General features: G+C 38.7%; 1 protein-coding gene across 1 annotated transcript in view; it reads right to left on the minus strand.

Annotated features, from left to right (window-relative positions):
- The window catches only part of CAMTA2 (calmodulin binding transcription activator 2), a 307159-nt gene that overhangs the window by 53460 nt on the left and 234084 nt on the right, over positions 1-19615 (minus strand). Inside the window, exon 12 of the mRNA XM_053718351.1 lies at positions 9150-9280. Within this exon, the coding sequence (XP_053574326.1) occupies positions 9150-9280 (131 nt within the window). The remainder of the gene's footprint in view (positions 1-9149; positions 9281-19615) is intronic.

The following is a 19615-nucleotide window of genomic DNA, read 5'->3' on the forward strand; positions in this document are numbered from 1 at the left end:
GACCACTCCTCTGGAGTCTACAGACCCTGTGTCTTTAAGAAACCCCAAACTGCTCCCCAGCCTAACAGGCTGGCATCCGTGGTCACAATCACCCAAGAAGACCTCAGGAAGCATGTGCCCCGAGACAGATAGTCCTGTGAAACCCACCATGAGAGTGAGACTCTTGTTGGGGAATCCAAATTTATCTTCTGCAAGAGATCTGAGTGGTCCTCGTTCCATTGACTGAGCTTGCATAGCTGCAGAGGTCTTAGATGGAACCGAGCAAAAGGAATAATGTCCATGGAGGCAACCATCAGTCCAATCACCTCCATGCACTGAGCCACAGATGGACGAATAGCAGACTGGAGAGACAGGCAAGAAACATGAAGCTTGGATTTTGTGACGTCGGTCAGAAAAATCTTCATGGACAGGGAATCTATTATTGTTCCCAAGAAACAAACCCTTGTATCTGGAACAAAGGAACTCTTTCCCAAATTCACTTTCCAGCTGTGGGAATGTAGAATAGACAACAACATCTCGGTATGAGATCTTGCTAGATGAAAAGATGGCACTTGAACAAGAATGTCATAAGGCGCCACAGCAATACCCCAGGGCCTCACCACTGCCAGGCGAGCCCCCAAAACCCTTGTAAAAAGTCTGGGAGCTGTAGCAAGGCCAAAAGGAAGGGCAACAAACTGGAAATGTTTGGGCAGGAATGCAAACCTTAGATATTGGTAATGATCCCTGTGAATAGGAACATGAAGATACACGTCCTTCATATCTATGGTCGTCATGAACTGACCCTTTTGGACCAAAGGAAGAATAGAACGGATAGTCTCCATCTTGAAGGACGCAACCCTGAGGAATTGATCGAGACACTTTAAGTCCAGATTGGGATGAAAAGTGCCCTCCTTCTTGAGAACTACAAATAGATTTGAAAAGAATCCTAGACCCTGTTCCACTAGAGGAACTGGAACAATCACTCCCAGGGATGATAGATCCTTTACACAGTTTAAGAAGGCCTCTCTCTTTATCTAATTTGCAGATAACCTTGACAGGTGGAATCTGCCCCTGGGAGGACAAGATTTGAATCATATTCTGTAACCGTGGGATACTATATCTATGGCCCAAGGATCTGGAACATCGCGTATCCAAGCCTGATAAAAAAAAGAAAGCCTGCCCCCCACTTGATCCACTACAGGATCGGGGGCGTCCCCTTCATGTTGATCTAGAATCAACGGAAGGCTTCTTAGCTTGCTTCCCCTTATTCCAAGGCTGGCCGGACCTCCAAGAAGACTTAGATTGATCCGACTTGGAAGTGGAAGTTGTCTGTCCCTTAAAGTTATGAAAGGAACGAAAATTAGAATTCTGGCAAACATTAGGTCTATTCTTATTATCATGAGGTAGGAAAGAACCCTTTCAACCTGTAATGTCAGAAATAATTTCTGCTAGACCTGGTCCAAACAAAGTTTTACCCTTATAAGGCAAAGATAAAAGCTTGGATTTGGATGTAACATCTGCAGACCAAGATTTTAACTATAAAGCTCTGTGAGCTAAAACAGTAAAACCAGAAATCTTAGCACCCAACCTGGCATCACAAATAAAGGTATTGGCTAGCTTGAGAGCCTTGATCCTGTCTTGGATCTCCTCTATAGTAGTCTCTTCTAGGATAAAATTAGATAAATTATCGCATCAATAAGATGCTGCCCCCGCAACTAGCAATACTAGCAACAGTTTGCCACTGTAATCCCTGATAAATGTACATCTTCTTCAAAACTATCTTTAATAGGAATAGTAGTTCTCTTAGTCAGAGTAGAGATAGCTCCCTCTACCTTGGGCACCATGCGCCACGAGTCACGAATAGAGTCAGCAACAGGAAACATCTTTTTTTAAAACAGGTGACGGGGAAAAAGGAATCCCTGGTTTATTCCATTCCTGAGTTATAATATCTGCCATACGGTCTGGAACTTGAAATACTTCAACAGAAGCAGTTACATCATATACCCTATTAAGTTTACTAGACCTCTTTGGATTCTCTGCAAAAGATTCAGATTCTTCCAAAGTAGCAAGAACCTTCTTAAAAAGAACTTGAAGGTGTTCTAACTTAAATCTGAAATTAATCTCCTCGAATCTGCAGAATTTGTCAATATAGTATCAGAATCTGACAATTCCCCCTCAGAAGCCACTGAAGAATCATCCTCATCAGATAATTGAGACAAACTAACGGAGCTTTAGTGGAGTCAGCCTTACTAACATCAATATGTTTAGATTTCCTCTTTCGTTTACCAGAAACCTTTGGAAAAGCTGATAAAGCTGCAGAAACAGCAGAAGTAATCTGCGCAGCGAAATCCCCAGGTAAAAAAACACCCCCCCCGGAGGTTGAGAGGAACCGCAGGGCACTGCGTGTGAAGCTTGAGGGGAAAGCTGAGGCGTAGCTAGAATAACACCAACAACATCTTATCTTTAAACTTTAACGTTTTCTTTAAGCATGAAGAGCAAAACTGTACAGGAGGAATTATCTTAGCCTCCAAACACAATAAGCATTTTTCAAATGAATCAACTTCAGCATTAGTGTGAATAATTGGGTATCAGTTCACAATTAACAAAAACATTTAAATGCCAAATTAAGTTTATTTATATGAAGCAATAAAACATAAATAAGCACTTAAAACCCTCAGCACTGCTGAGGTCTTACCCATCCAGAAGTTGCTATCCCACTAGCACAGAAAACCGGACACACCCGGTAACAAAAAACACCTCCTTGTTCCCGGAACAGCCCAAATCCACTTGCCACTGTAGAAAGAAGAAAATGCAGCCTCCACATTTGCCGCGGCAAACTCCGATCTGAACAGAGAAGCCGAAAACCGGAAGTGCCGACATGACCGCAATAAAATTTTTTTTTTTTTTAATATAGCACCAAACAAAAACCATGCGAAAACCAACAGCAGCACAGCAAAAGTGATTGGGCCAATAAGCTGAGCTGAAACGTGATTGCAGCAAGTTAGACACACATCTGTGAAACACTTTATACACTCTCCATCTCTGAGCCCCCAATAAAAAATGATGCCTCTTTTCACATAAAAGCAGTGCCCCTAAAACAGATTTAAATACTTTCCACAAGGATTTAACCCCTATAGTGCCGGTACCGTCAAACCTAGAAGGAAAAGCACTTACCTGTGGATCCTGCTCTGTCAGGCAGGAGCTGTTTTCTGAGGTGTGGCAGCTTCACCATATCTATCAGGGACCTATAGAAAAGAAAGAACAGAGTAACCAACTCTGGCTTTCTAAAATAGGGGTAGCAATAATGTTAGAAGTTTAAGCAAAGACTATTTTGCCATCTTCTAACTGCTAATAGCCACCATTACTCTTACTAAAGAGATTGACATGGACACAGCATAGCCCCAATCCTTGTTTGCAGGGCAAAGTACCCATTAAAAGGATTAAAATCTTCAGACACCATCTTCGACATCCTCCCATGATCAAGGCAAAGAGAATGACTGGGGGTTATGGGTAAGGGAATACTTAACAGATTTAATGGGGTGCTCTTTGCTGCCTCCTGATGGCTAGGAGTGAATATCCCACTAGTATTTAGAATGTTTCGTGGACTCTCAATACCATAGGAAAGAAATAAAGTACAACTGATTTTTCTATTTCCAAATCAATATTTTTTTTGACCAGTGTTCTTTTTTGGACCTATTTAGTGGAGCGTTATTTAATGCTCCATTTCGAGTATGAACTGCTTTATAAGTAACCTTTTTGCGGGCGTCGGGTTGCACTCTTATGAAAAGTAAACTGTTTTCGCTATTGAGCGCTAACTCGAAGATGATAAAACGACAAATTTACAATATCGCGTGTGCAATTACCTATTCCGCCTTAGCAGTCAATGGAGCAAAAAAAAAAAAAAAACACACAAAAAAAACATCCTACCCCTTGAACAAACCTGATCACATATTCGCAAGTGCGCTAACCAGACATGAAAATATTAATATTTCACATTCCAATTTTCTTCACATAGCAGAATATGTTCTATTTATTCATACATATGTATTTTCTATAAATATCTGATGATATTTTAGTACAATATATATATATATATATATATATATATATATATATAAATATATATATATATATATATATATATATATATATATATATATGATAAAAACAAGGGGGACAGTAGAATGAGAAAGGCGCACCGTCAACTATAAAACCCAGAAATGTGAATATATATTATGCTCCAATAGTAAGAGACCAAAGGGATTGAGTAAACACTAAATAGCTACCCTATACTTAAATTGTAGAGGGCCAAATTAAAAGAAATCTCAGGATACAGTCATTAATTTGACTAGAAAATTGAGATAGACAATGTCAAAAATAAAAGAGCTGGTAAAATGGTGAATAGCTAGTTCACTAGACACATTTAAAGCGTCAAACAGTAATACAGAACAATAATATCAGAACAGTTGGCATTTAGCTTATCTATAAAAACATCAAATGTACAACTGAAGAACTAAAATACAGAATGTCAAAATACAAATCATAAATTATACATAAAGTGAGGTAATAGTGTCCACAAAGTGCTTCTGGAAAAAGTTCATGTGCCAAAAGTCCCCAGTGCCCGGAGAATTAAAGCTCCCCCTGAGGGGGTTTTACTTACACTCCTCAACCTCAATCGAAATGAGGTAAGTGTCGCACAGTGCAGGTAAAAACTTTCTCTGGCTCCCAGGGGTTTGGATGCTTGCTGCTTGATCCTCCTATGGTCTTTATCTCCGGCGATGTTTAATCCAGAAAGAATGACCAGGGCGGAGGCTCAGGCCAATGGCAGCCGCTTTGTCTTAACTCTCAAATTCCACTTTATCCCAGTCAGTGAACTGACTGCACTGTGCGACACTTACCTCATTTCGATTGAGGTTGAGGAGTGTAAGTAAAACCCCCTCAGGGGGAGCTTTAATTCTCCGGGCACTGGAACTTTTTCCATAAGCACTTTGTGGACACTATTACCTCACTTTATGTATAATTTATGATTTGTATTTTGACATTCTGTATTTTAGTTCTTCAATTGTACATTTGATGTTTTTATAGATAAGCTAAATGCCAACTGTTCTGATATTATTGTTCTATATTACTGTTTGACGCTTTAAATGTGTCTAGTGAACTAGCTATTCACCATTTTATCAGCTCTTTTATTTTTGACATTGTCTATCTCAATTTTCTAGTCAAATTAATGACTGTATCCTGAGATTTATTTTAATTTGGCCCTCTACAATTTAAGTATAGGGTAGCTATTTAGTGTTTACTCAATTCCTTTGGTCTCTTACTATTGGAGCTTAATATATATTCACATTTCTGGGTTTTATAGTTGACGGTGTGCCTTTCTCATTCTACTGTCCCCCTTGTTTTTATCTTAAATTACTTGTATTGAATCTGGGGGTATTGGGGTACCTCCTTTTTCAATAGGTAGTTTGAGGCGGCACCGTGTTACTATTTAATCTTTATTTTGGTTTGGTCCAGTAGATTCCATTTTTTTGCGCCATACTCACAACCATTTTTATTAGTTAGTGTAACTGTACTATGTAATGCATTTTTACAAAACAGTTAACCAGATGCGCATTAACTTCATATGTGCTCAAAGTTACTTTAAACTTGTAATACAATTGAAAAACCGGACATGCGATAAACCCCTTATTACTTGTGCATAACTGTTAGCACTTCACTCGTAATCTTGCCCTTAATGGTCACAGCTGATTGTACTGACCACCAGCTTAAATTTAAACCAATTTTAAGCTAAAACCAGGTAATAGAAAATATTTTCTACGTGTGTTGCACAAATTATTATTAAATCAATTTAGGTTAAATTATGCAATTAATATGTGCTTTGAATAGCTTAAATGACCACTAAATGCAGTAGAATTGCATAATTAACTTGTGCATAATAAAAAGACAATGCAATAACACCTACTATGAATTTTAAAAAAAAAGCAGTAGATTTTCTCTGGTAAATTTTTTCTTCTTCCCATTTTCTGACCCCCCCCCATATCACGTGACAGACATCAGCCAATCACAGACTAGTATTCGTATATCCTGTGAGCTTGTGGTCATGCTCAGTAGGATTCCTCAGAAAGTGTGCATATAAAAATTTGATAATGAAAGTAAATAGGAAAGCATATTAAAACTGAATGTTCTATCTTAATCATAAAATATTATTTTGACTTGAGTGTCCCTTTAAGTAACATTTATAAATAACAAAAAACATTATATTTACACCACCCCCACATGGCTACTTCATAATGCCATCTGGCCTGAAACAAATTCTGTGGAGAACACTGTTGACCTTGTCTTTCTGCTGGACATAGCTACTTATTTATAATTGGAGATATTGCAGAGAGCAAGTGTCTGACTACTCAAGCTGTTGCTGTGGATAGTACGGGGATTGGGAAGGTCTGATAACTTTAAGACTAGCACAATCTGGAAGCTCTTGGAATAAGACAGTGTGGAAAATATTGTTGGTAATTTAAGAAGCATATAATCCACTTAGTAAATCTTAAATGACGTCTAGTGGAAATATAAATGACAGATATATCTTTACAACAACCCCCACCCTCCATGATAACACGTTAGCCTGGATTCATAGGGATTTTGCAAGGTGATAATAGTGTAACAAAAGGCCAGAGAGAGTAAATTAAATACATTGCAATGCAAACAGTTCTAGAAGATAAAAAAAAATATATAGATATTCTTAGTAATGTTTTAGTTATCGTCACATGTATGAAATACTGAAATAGGCTTATTAATCCTTATAAACTATTTTTTTACTCATCATTATAAAAATAAATACGTGAAATGTGAGAAATTCATTGATTATATTTTGCCTACACATCGCAATGTGTTACCATTTATGTAACTGATAGGAATTATAAATTTTGCTTTGGTCTGTTCAGGCAGAATAGTATTTTTCTTACAATTTATTCTGCATAGGTACACAGACAGATGAACAGTTGTATCCAGAGATATGAAATAACTGACATTTTTAATACTCTGGATAAACTACTGACATTTTTTTTTCAGACTAGTAATAGTTACATTTATAGATGCCGAACATCTACAAGTTTTCTTCCGCCCTCTACATTTTATAATGAAACGTCACCAGTATAATTATGGATTAAAATTTTGCTTTGTGTGTGTGTGTATATATATATATATATATATATATATATATATATATATATATATATATATATATATATATATAGTGACATTAAAAAGAACATTAATGTTTCTAAATAATAGCCCAAGATTGTCTCACCTACCAACTATGTGGCATTATGTCTTAAAACATAATTTAATCAAACATGAGAGCTTATACAATAATACAATGCCACTAGACTATGTATTACATTAATAAAAGTCATGCATAGTTATGTGTATAGGACATTATTAATCATATACTCCAAATGCAATTTTTTGTAGCTTCTGTTGAAGGATTGTCTCAAACCATCTGTTGTGCTTAGTCTAATACCCCAAGTTTTATTTATCTGGCCATCTATATCCACAAATGCTAGTCCAAACCGACATTGAACATTTTATTGTGATCCCATAAGACTCCTCTGTCGTCTACAATTTGCAAGATATAGAGCGCTGACCTACGGGGCTCATCCAGCTATCAACTGATGATGGTGAAGAGCTTAGCACTCTTCTTAGCAACCAGTTAATTCCTATCCACACTGAACTGATTCAATACATTTGTATGGGTTTCTTGCTAAAACAAAATTTGTTTAACATTTGTTTACACTGAAGTATGAAAGTAGTTTTGATTAATATAAGTTACCAGCCCTGGGAACAAAAAACAAAATGACCTTGTGGTTCTTTATTTGATATTCCTGTGTTACATAGATCATTGGACAAACAGGTAGGGGAAAAGGAGAATGAAATAAAAATAAAGACAACAAGAATGACGGAGACATAAAAAAAGAATGTATGGATGCAACAAGCAGCAGGAAGATGGAAGGACACAGATATACAGAGACATGGATATAAGGATATGTAGTGGGGAAGACAGCTTAATGGAATAGTCTATATAAAATGGACAACATATGTATAGAAACAAAAAGATAGGAAAGATCACACATTAGCGTGAAACAATGTGTACATAAACACACATAAAAGGCAAAAGGGCAAATGGCACTTGAAACATGTACTGCAACATACTTAGAATCCGTAGAGTGATGTACCGACGCATACATGGCTGACTAATGATTGCAAACATGGACTGATTAAAGGGACATAACCCCCTTTTTTTCTTTCATGATTCAGATAGAGCATGTGATTTTAAATAACTTTCCTGTTTACTTCTATTATCTAATTTGTTTTGTGCTCTTGATATTCTTTGCGGAAAGGGATACCTAGGTAGACTCAGATATTACTCATGCTTTTGGCTCACCCTATACATTAACTAGCTCCTAGTAGTGCATTACTGCTTCTTCAACAAAGGATACCAAAATAATTAAGTAAATTAGATAATAATGGAAAGTTGTTTTAAATGGTATGTTCTATCTGAATCATGAAAGAAATTTGTGGGGGGGGGGGGTTAATGTCCCTTTAACTATAAAACAAACCATAAAACATAGAAATAAAAAAATAAATATATAAAAAGGTGGTGCATGACCAAAAAAAGTACTTTTCAGAATAAAAAAAACAGACAACAGAACACACAGTTATGATATCAATTTAGATATCAGTACAATCAAGGTTTTGGTTTTATTGCTTACAAAAATGGATCTACATAACGTAAAGAAAAGTAATCTATTGAAGAAAAGACTTTGAGACCTGCGTAAAGTGTTTGTGCAGTTTATAAAGCCTAGACCTTTGGAATAATAAAAAGTACAGAACTCATTCTTATCAATACCAAAATGAGAGCATATAAAATGATAAACTAAAGATGAGAAGCTTTTGCCTTGATCAGTAGATAAAAGTATGAAATAAGAGGATGGACAAAACGGAGCACAAACTTATCTGTATCCCAACACTGCAATAGCTGCTTACATATTCTCTGATAAGATGATACACTCTGACGCTTCATCCCTTATACATGTGCATATGTATTCATGTTTAAATGTATAATCTGTGAACAAAGTGGTCTCTGGGTGAGGCGGTTTGCCTCCCATGCTTACCTGTGTTGTCTCCCCTCCACGCTGGCCACATGGAAGAGCCTGGGGTTGGTGGCTTTGTCCAGAGCTCATATCAGCCATTCTACGCTCCATCTGTTCTAAACGCTCCAATATAGACATCCTGAACTGATTGTCTAAGGAGGGGGAAATAAAGTAACTGGTCAGTTTTTCCTGATATTAAATGATTAAAAGCTCCACAAATAAAGTTAAAACCAACAGCTTGATATATTTTGTATGCACATGTATGACACACCAGCAACTTGAAGCATATTTAAATATATATATATATACACATACACATATATATACACATATACACACACACATATATCTGGGGTTGCCATGTTCCTTGCTTAGAGGAGGATTGCCTGATATTTCGTGGTTGTACTCACCTTGTTAGGTGGGATCAGACTAATATATACTTCAGGAAAGTTCTCCTCTGTAAAAAGCACAATTGGGCTAAAAGAGGCTGCTCTCAGGGGGCAATTTACCATAGAACAAGCTACTAAGCTGTTTGTTCCTCCTAGAAAGTTTCTCTTTCTATCTGAATTTACACACAAAAACACACATATACATATATATATATATATATATATATATACACATACACACACACACACACACATACACACATACACACATTTGATTTAAGTGAAAAACAGTGTTAACAGTTTATTGATGTTTCGGAGACTACATTACCCACTAAATCAGAATAAATCATACACGTGATAATCCATAATGTATAGTGTACATCAAAGCAATAAACATACCCATCTTCTGTTGTGGAGCCAAACTCTACCCCCTGGAATGCCGATGATGCATTCCATTACTTTGTTAAACAGAATATTATATATATACACTGTAAATGCCCATGTTTAAAAGCACCAAGCTATGACTTCAAGCTCCAAAATTTCTTTCTGGCTGCAAACTTTTTATTGACCACCATCTTACACAGACGCACACGTGTCTCCAGCATATAAAGCCATTGAAGCATTTATGAATGAACTGCACAGAAATAAAAAGTTTAAGAAAAACAAACAAAAAAAGCTTTAGATTTTCAACGTTAGCATGGTGCAGTGCAATTACAGCACAAAGCTTAAGTAAGATTGAACATATATATATATATATATATATATATATATATATATATAGGTGCCAGTTTATCCAGTTAATTTACAATGCAATCACTGATAAAAGGACCAAAGTATCTCTCCACAGACATACACACAAATCTTACAATATAAATACTGCTGGCTGTGTTGCTCTGTATGTGCGCTCTAGCTTGATTTTTTAGAGGTGTGTGTGTATATGTATGTATGTATATATGTGTGTGTATGTAAATGTGTGTATATATATATATATGTGTGTGTATGTAAATGTATATATATATATATATATATATATATATATATATATATATATATATATGTGTGTGTGTATGTAAATGTGTGTATATATATATATGTATATATGTGTGTGTATGTAAATGTGTGTATATATATATATATATATGTATATGTGTGTGTATGTAAATGTATATATATATATATATATATATATATATATATATATATATATATATATAAATAAAATACTGTGTTAGCCAATATATATTTAAAGAAACAAAAATTAATTTGCAAGAAATAGCAACGTGAAAGGGAATACAATTGCTCTCTGTACACCAGGCAGTAATACTGAAGCTGTTTAATCGACACAGCCACCTACTGTACCTTCATCTCCTGTACAACATTTCTGGTTCCCTTCCCTTCATGCTCTGCATCAGCTTCCAATCCCCTCAGCAGTCTTCTCTGAAGTTGATGCAGGGAATCACCTCACAGACTAAAACTTCCTGAACTGTGAGGAGCGGACTCTGACTGCTACCACATCCTTTGAGCCCTCCTCCATCCTATAATCCTCAACCCCTACTAAAATAGATGCAGCCCCCCTCTTCACTGGCTCATTAAAGGGACGGAAAATCCGACTCAGCCGGCAGAATATTTAGGATCAAGAAAGGGATTGCATGGCTCCATCCATGAACACCTTACAATGGCAATCAACACAGAAAAGCTTAACCCTTGGTGGAACGCTACAATTTAATAGAACAAATATACCATTATAGAACAATCGAGATTATTTTTCTACTTGTAAAATGATTTAAACCTCCTCTTGGAAATTTGAAAATAAAAAGGGGGATAAAGCAGTTACCATGTTGCCTCCAAACACAGTAAATTTTGCCTAATGAAACCCTCCCCCACCTTTACATCTCCCTCTGTAAATCTCTTGCTCTCAGAAGGTTTAATTCAATCATTTAAAGAGATCAGATGATTAATGAAAGGTGCAGTAAACGTACAGAAGGGAGGTATTTTCTTCAATTCAAATATTTATTTATCTAAAACTATAGACATATGCAGTGCAAAAAATAAACAAATGACACATCCTGATACACTACAGTAAGTTAAAAGAAGCATACGGAATAAAATAGACACAATAAAACATAACATCGGCTTCTAAAAATAGCTCCCACCAGTAAAACATAATGGGTGAAAAATAGACTTTATGAGGCACATCAGTGTCTGGGATATGGGTAAGCACAGAAAGAAAAGAAAAAATCCTAAGCATATAAGCCCCCTCCCATACACACAAGGTGACACAGTGACAGACTTAGGAGTTCCCCCAACTACACATGGTGATACAGTGACACAGCTATTAGTTGGGCTTTAACTCCCCTCACAAGGGGTGATAGAGTATCAGACAGAAAAGCAATCAGTCCAATCCCCCCCCCCCCCGCCCCACACCCAAACAGCATGACCAGGACACAAACAGCCGCCACTTCCAGCTCAGCAGCTCAGCAGTTAATGTCCCTTCAGCTGTAACACACAGAGGACACAGGATTTTCCATAAACAGTCCCCAAGGTGTCACCCCCCCCTTCACTGTCACTGTAAGATGATGCCGGCTGCTTTCTAGAGTCCTGGCTGTCCTGTCCCTGTGTCATGCAGCACTGGGAATGACAGGCATGCCACTAGCGTCACAGTGTCCTTCCACAGCTTGGAAAAGAGTCCCGGGTGGATTTAAGCTTGCTGGCGGGCGCTGAAAGACAGTGGACTGAAATAGATTAGAGGGATCCTAAGACCGCTAAGAGCCTGGCGCCTCTGCGACTGGCAAAAAGGGACTGAGGGTTCAGGCAGATTCAAGCCTGTAAAGATAAACGAAAAAAAAGTGCGATGGGGGAGGCTGGCATCTTTATGTTTGGCAAGTGAAGAAATGGGGGGAGGTGGTGTGGTGTCTCCGGGGCTGGTAAGGAAAATGAGAGAGTGAGAGATGCAACTCTACAACTAGCATGAAGAAAACTGGTGTGCACGCTAGTTGTTATGTGCAAGATGCTGGGGGACGTGAAAGGCATTGCACATACAAAGTCTGGTCATGGCCTAAAACATATATCTTGTGAGAACCTGCAGCCGTAGTGGGTCGAAAGGCTTGCAAAGACTTTGATAAATCAACCCCCAAAGCTTACCATGCCACTCCCAAAAATGTCTACATTATCTTACTGTTGGAAAAGGTATTCAATGAATTGATCAGCTATCTAGTACTTACTAAGTTTCTGAAGTCTCTTTATCGAGCACATTACTTCTTTATACATTTTTACAATTAGGACACTACATAATCTTTAACAGGACATAAAGGCTATATATATATATTTATTTTTTTTTACATAAAAAATTTGAACCCAGGTAAAGTTGTTGATCCCATCAGGAGGAGCATAAGTTCTTAATTATCAATCACTAGCCTTGTCTGTCTAGAATCAGGATGGGAACAAGCCTAGTGCCTTATTTTAAAGGGGCAATAAACTATTTGCGTCTCACGCTGCTTCGAGAAGCCGAAAGGCAAAATCTGTAGACTAGTTTTTCACAATGCTGCAGACTGCAGTAAGTGATAAGCAGCATTTGAAGGTTACTGAATTTGCTTTTTTCATCTCTCAAACACAACTTTACATAAATGCAGGAAGTGTTTAATGTATTTTAACTACATGTTTAACCCTTGCAAACTGAAAAACACATGTCCTTTGTTTTATTGATTTTACTATAAGTCCCTTGTATCAAAGCTAAAAATATTTAAAATGTGTCAATATGTTGTTACTGAAAAGTGAGCAGCAAGTCGCAGGGTCAATGATCTAAAAAACAAAACAAAAAATAAAATGTTCTGTTCTTCTTAGCAGGAAATACACTTTTTTCTTCTCCTCTACTTTTTCCCCCCAGTATGCTTAATTTTATGTGGTATAAAACTGTCTCTATAGTGTACAAATCAAAATCTAAGAGCAAGCCAAAAAAATAAAGACAGACACATTTAGGCATCCAGATACAGAACGAGCACGCAATCGTGATTTAACCCCTTGATTACCAGTATCACAAAACCAGCAGTGATTTAACCCCTTGATTACCAGTATCACAAAACCAGCAGTGATTTAACCCCTTGATTGCCAATACACTCACAAGTAATAGCTTCTACCACGTTCTGCACTTGCCTTGGTCGCCTCCTTTCAAGGGCTGCATTACCAGCAAGCTACACGCGGGTGTGCTATTAAAAATACAGCAGCACACTGCCAGGAGTTACTGCCAGGCTTACATAGTGTGACAGTGAAAGAAGGTCCGCAGCTGAGTCATTGTACTTTGACAAGCGTTATCCTTTCCTGCTGCCTGGGCAGCCTTGTACACACGGGCTGCTGTGCTGATATGGAAGCCAGCATGAGCAAGCACACTCCTCCCCTTCTCTTCCTAAGCACTGCATCCAACGCTGTCAAGTGATGCAGAAAAGCGCACAAGGTCAGGCAGAAGAAAGGAGAAGAGTTTGAGCTGATCCTTGCTGCCATATAAAAACAGCAGCCAGAGTTTGTGAGGCCGACTTGTTAAAGGGACAGAGTATTGTAAAATAGTTTTTCCCTTAATGTGTTTCAAATGAAAATTTGCATCTTTAGGTTTATTTTGTATATGAAATAGCTGGGTTTCTTCTTTGAAACCATAACCCATTAAAATGGGTTGGGCTTGCAGGAAATCAAAATGTATGCTTACCTGATAAATGTCTTTCTTTCCAGGCATAAAGAGCCCACGATTCATTCCAATTGCTAGTGGGATATTCACTCCTGGCCAGCAGAAGGCGACAAAGAGCACCCCAGCAAAGCTGTTAAGTATCACTTCCCTAACCCATAACCCCAACTCATTTGGCCAAAGGGAATGGAAAAAGAAGTAACACAAAGATATAGAGGGGTCTGAGGATTGCACATAAAAAACTGTCATCTGAATTTAAACAAGGATGGGTCGTGAACTCTCTATTCCTGGAAAGAAAGAAATTGATCAGGCAAGCATAAATTTTGTTTTCTTTCCTGTGGCATAGAGAGTCCGCAATTCATTCCAATTACTAGTGGGAACCAATACCCAAGCTAGAGGACACAGAATGAAAGGGAGGGAGAAACAAGACAGTTAGGTCTAAATTGAAGGCACCACCACTTGAAGAACCTTTCTCCCATAAAAAGCCTCAGCCGAGGCAAAAGTATCAAATTTGTAAAATTTGGAAAAGTATGAACAGAGGACCATGTGGCCGCCTTGCAAATCTGTTCCATAGAGGCTTCATTCTTGAAAGCCCATGAAGATGAGACTGTTCTAGTGGAATGAGCCGTAATTCTCTAAGGAGGCTGCTGTCCAGCCATCTTATAAACTAAACGAATAACACTTCTTAACCAGGGAGAAAGAGTAGTAGAAGTGGCCTTCTGACCCTTATGTTTACCAGAAAAAACAATGAACGGAGCAGAAGATTTCCGAAAATCTTTAGTTGCTTGTAGGTAAAATTTAAGAGCACGCACAACATCCAAATAATGCAAAAGACGTTCCATCTGGGAAATAGGATTAGGACAAAAAGAGGGAACAACAATTTCCTGATTAATATTGTGATCCTGCAGTTCCTTAGGGAGAAACCCTAGCTTAGTTCAAAGGACCGCCATATCATGAAAAAATAAGGTAAGGGGAGGTAAGAAGCAATAGCAAAGGGAAACAAAAGCTTCCAAGATAACAACTTAATCCCAATAGAATGCATCGGCTCAATTGGAGCCTGCTGCAAAAACCTTAAGAACAACATTAAAGCTCCAAGGGGGAGCAACCGACTTAAACACAGGCTTAATTCTGACCAAAGCCTGAACAAAAGACTGAACATCTGGCAGAACTGTCAAACATTTGTGCAGAAGAATGGACAATGCCGAAATCTGACCCTTTAAAGTACTGACTGACAAACCTTTCTCCAGGCCTTGCTGAAGAAAAGTCAAAATTTGAGGAACTTTAACTTACTTAACTAGCTTACGAGCCTGAAGCATAGTATTTATGACTTTCTCAGAAAAAAAACATGTCTAGCCAAAACTAGGCGTTCAATCTCCAAGCAGTCAGCTTCAGAGAATCTAGATTTGGATAGAGGAATGGACCCTGAAATAGAAGGTCCTTCCTGAGAGGCAACTTCCATGGTGGAAGAGATGACATCCTTTTCAGATATGCGAACCAGACCCTGCGGGGCCATGCAGGAGCTAATAGGATCACAGACGCTCTCTCCTGTTTGACACGAGCAATGACTCGTGGAAGTAGAGCAAATGGAGGAAATGGGTATGCTAGATTGAAGATCCAAGGAACTGCCAGAGCGTCTATCAGAACGGCTTGAGGATTGCTTGAGCTTGAACCGTACCTTGGAAGTTTGGAATTTTGACGAGACGCCATTAGATCAAACTCCCGAACCCCCCAGTTGAGGGTTATCATTGTGAAAACTTCTGGATGGAGAGCCCACTCTTCAGGATGAAAAGTCTGCCTGCTCAGTAAATCTGCTTCCCAGTTGTCTACCCCTGGGATGTGGATCTAGAGATTCTGCCCACTGAAGAATGCGAGTCACCTCCTTCATTGCTAATGAACTCAGAGTTCCTCCCTGGTGATTGATGTAGGCCACTGAGGTGTTATTGTTCAACTGAAATCTGATACACCGGAGCAAAGCTGGTTGAGGCCAAACTGTCAAAGCATTGAAGATTGCTCTCAACTCCAAAATGTTTATAGGAAGAGAAGACTCTTCCTGAGTCCACAGATTCTGCGCCTTTAAGGAACACCAAACTGCTCCTCAGCCTAAAAGACTGGCATCCGTGGTCACAATCACCCAGGTTGGTCTCTGGAAACACAGATGATCCTGAGACATCCACCACAAGAGAGAGTCCCTTGTTAGAGGATCCAGAGCTATCGTCTTCAAAAGATTTGAATGGTCTTCGTTCCATTGTCAGAGCATGCAAACTTGCAGAGGTTTTAGATGGAACCAAGCATAAGGAATCATGTTGATAGAAGCTACCATCAGACCAATCACCTTCATGCATTGAGCAACTGATGGATGTATCACAGACTGGAGAGAAAGGCATGACGCAAGAAGTTTTGATTTTCTGAAATCCATTAGAAAAATGTTCATTGACAAATAATCTATAATTGTCCCCCAAAAAAATTCCTTGTATCTGGAACAAGGGAACTCTTCCCCAGATTCACTTTCCACCCGTGGGAACATAGAATAGATAACAACATCTCTGTATGAGATTTTGCTAGATGAAAAGATGGTGCCTGAAATAAGATATCGTCCAAATAAGGCTCCACAGCAATACGAGACCTGACCACTGCCAAAAGAGCCCCCAGAACCTTTGTGAAAATTCTGGGAGCTGTAGCAAGGCCAAATGGGAATAAAAACTGGAAATGTTTGCTTAGGAAAGCAAATCTCAGCTACTGGTAATGATCTCCGTGAATGGGAACATGAAGATACGTATCCTTCAGATCTATAGTCGTCATAAATTGACCCTCCTGAACCAAAGGAAGAATGGACCGGATGGATTCCATTTTGAAGGATGGAACCTTGAGAAATTGGTTTAGACACTTTAGATCCAAAGAAAGTGCCTTCCTTTTTGGGAACAACAAAAAGATTTGAATAGAATCCTAGACCCTGTTCCTCTAGAGGAACTGGGATAATCATTCCCAGGGATGATAGGTCCTTTACGCAATTTAAGAAAGCTTCTCTCTTTATCTGATCTGCAGATAACCTTGACAGGTAGAATCTGCCCCAGGGAGGACATGAGTCCTATTCTGTAACCGTAGGATACTATGTCTATGGCCCAAGGATCCAGGACATCTCGTATCCAAGCCTGCCAAAAAAAAGAAAGTCTGCCCCCTACTTGATCCATTACAGGATCTGGGGCGGCCCCTTTAGAATCAATGGAAGGTTTCTTGGTTTGCTTCCCCCTATTCCAGGGCTGACCAGAAAGAGGAAGACTTTTGTCCCTTAAAGTTATGAAAGGAACGAAAATTACAATTCGGATGACCCTTAGGTCTATTCTTTTTATCCTGAGGTAAGAAAGAACCCTTTACAGCTGTAATGTCAGAAATAATCTCAGCCAGACCTGGATCAAACAAGGTTTTGCCCTTGTAAGGCAAAGACAACAGCTTAGACTTGGATGTAACATCTGTAGACCAAGATTTTAACCACAGAGCTCTACGAGCTAAACAGTAAAAACAGAGATCTTAGCACCCAATCTAAGAACTTGCATATTTGCATCACAAATAAAGATATTATTATTATTCCTATCTTGGATCTCCTCTATAGCAGTCTCCTCTAGGATAAGATTAGATAAATCATCACACCAATAAGATGCAGCCCCTGCAACTGTAGCAATACTAGCAACCGGTTACCACTGCATACCCTGATGAATATACATTTTGTTTTAAAAAGTATCAAGCTTCTTATCCATAGGATCTTTGAAAGAACATCTATCCTCAATTTAGTAAATGTATGCAAAGAAGACCAAGTTGCTGCTTTGCAAATCTGATCAACTAAAGCTTCATTCTTAAAAGATTTAGTCCTGTGAGGCCAAGCTGGTGCTATCAGAAACACATTGTTCCATTATGATCTTGGAGATCACCCTCGGAAGAAGAACCAGAGGCGGAAAAATAAGCAAGTTGGTAAGACCAAAGGACTGCTAACGCATCCACCATCTCCGCCTGAGGATCCCTGGACCTGGAAAGATATCTGGGAAGTTTCTTTTTTAAATGGGAAGCCATCAGATCTATTTCTGGAAGACCCCACATCTGTACAAGCTGAAAAAACACATCTGGATGGACCACTCCCCCGGATGTAAATTCTGATGGCTGAGATAATCCGCTTCCCAATTGTCTACACCTGGGATATGAATCGGAGAAATTAGACAAGAGTTGGATTCTGCCCAAGAAAGTATCCGTGATACTTCTTTCATTACTAAAGGCCTGCGAGTCCCTCCCTGATGATTGACATATGCCACAGTTGTGATATTGTCTGTCTGAAAGCGAATGAAAAGTTCTCTCTTTAATAGAGGCCAAGCCTGAAGAGCCTTGAAAATAGCACGGAGTTCTAAGATATTGATTGGTAACCTCACGTCTAGAGGATTCCAAATCCCTTGTGCTGTCAGAGACCCCCAGACAGCTCCCCAACTGGAAAGACTTGCATCTGTTGAGACTACAGTAAAAGAAGGACGAACAAAAGAGGCCCCTTGAACAATATGATGATGGTCTAACCACCAAGTCAGAGAGAGTAGAATGCTAGGATATAAGAATATCAATTGTGATATTTGAGTAAAATCCCTGCACCATTGATTCAGCATGCAAAGCTGCAGAGGTCTCATATGAAAACGAGCAAAGGGTATCGCGTCCGATGCTGCAGTCATGAGACCACTGAAGGGAATGATGGAGACTGAAGGTTTCGACAGGCTGAAACCAATTTAATTTGTCTCTTGTCTGTTAAAGACAGAGTCATGGACACTGAATCTATCTGGAAACCTAAAAAGGTGACCCTTGTCTGAGGAATCAAGAAACTCTTTGGTAAATTGATATTCCAACCATGTCTTTGAAGAAACAACACTAGTTGATTAGTGTGAGATTCTGCTAAATGAAAAGATTGAGCCAGTACAAAGATATTGTCCAAATAAGGAAACACCGCAATACCCTGCTCTCTGATTACAGATAGAAGGGCACAGAGAACCTTCGAAAAGTTTCTTTTTGTCGCTAGGCCAAATGAAAGAGCGACAAATTGGTAATGCTTGTCTAGAAAAGAAAATCTCAGAAACCGATAGTGATCTGGATGAATGTGAAGATAAGCGTCCTGTAAATCTATTGTGGACATGTAATGACCTTGTTGAACAAAAGGCAGAATAGTCCTTATAGTCACCATTTTGAAAGTTGGGACCCTTACAAAACGGTTCAAAAACTTCAGATCCAGAATTGGTCTGAATGAAAATTGTATTTCTTTGGGACAATGAATAGATTTGAATAAAAACCCAGACCCTGTTCCTGAAGCGGAACTGGTATAATCACCCCTGAAATCTCCAGATCTGAAACACACTTCAGAAAAGCCTGAGCTTTCACAGGATTTGTTGGAACGTGAGAGAGAAAGAATC

Source organism: Bombina bombina, chromosome 6 (assembly GCF_027579735.1).
Source record: "Bombina bombina isolate aBomBom1 chromosome 6, aBomBom1.pri, whole genome shotgun sequence".
Lineage (NCBI taxonomy): Eukaryota > Metazoa > Chordata > Amphibia > Anura > Bombinatoridae > Bombina > Bombina bombina.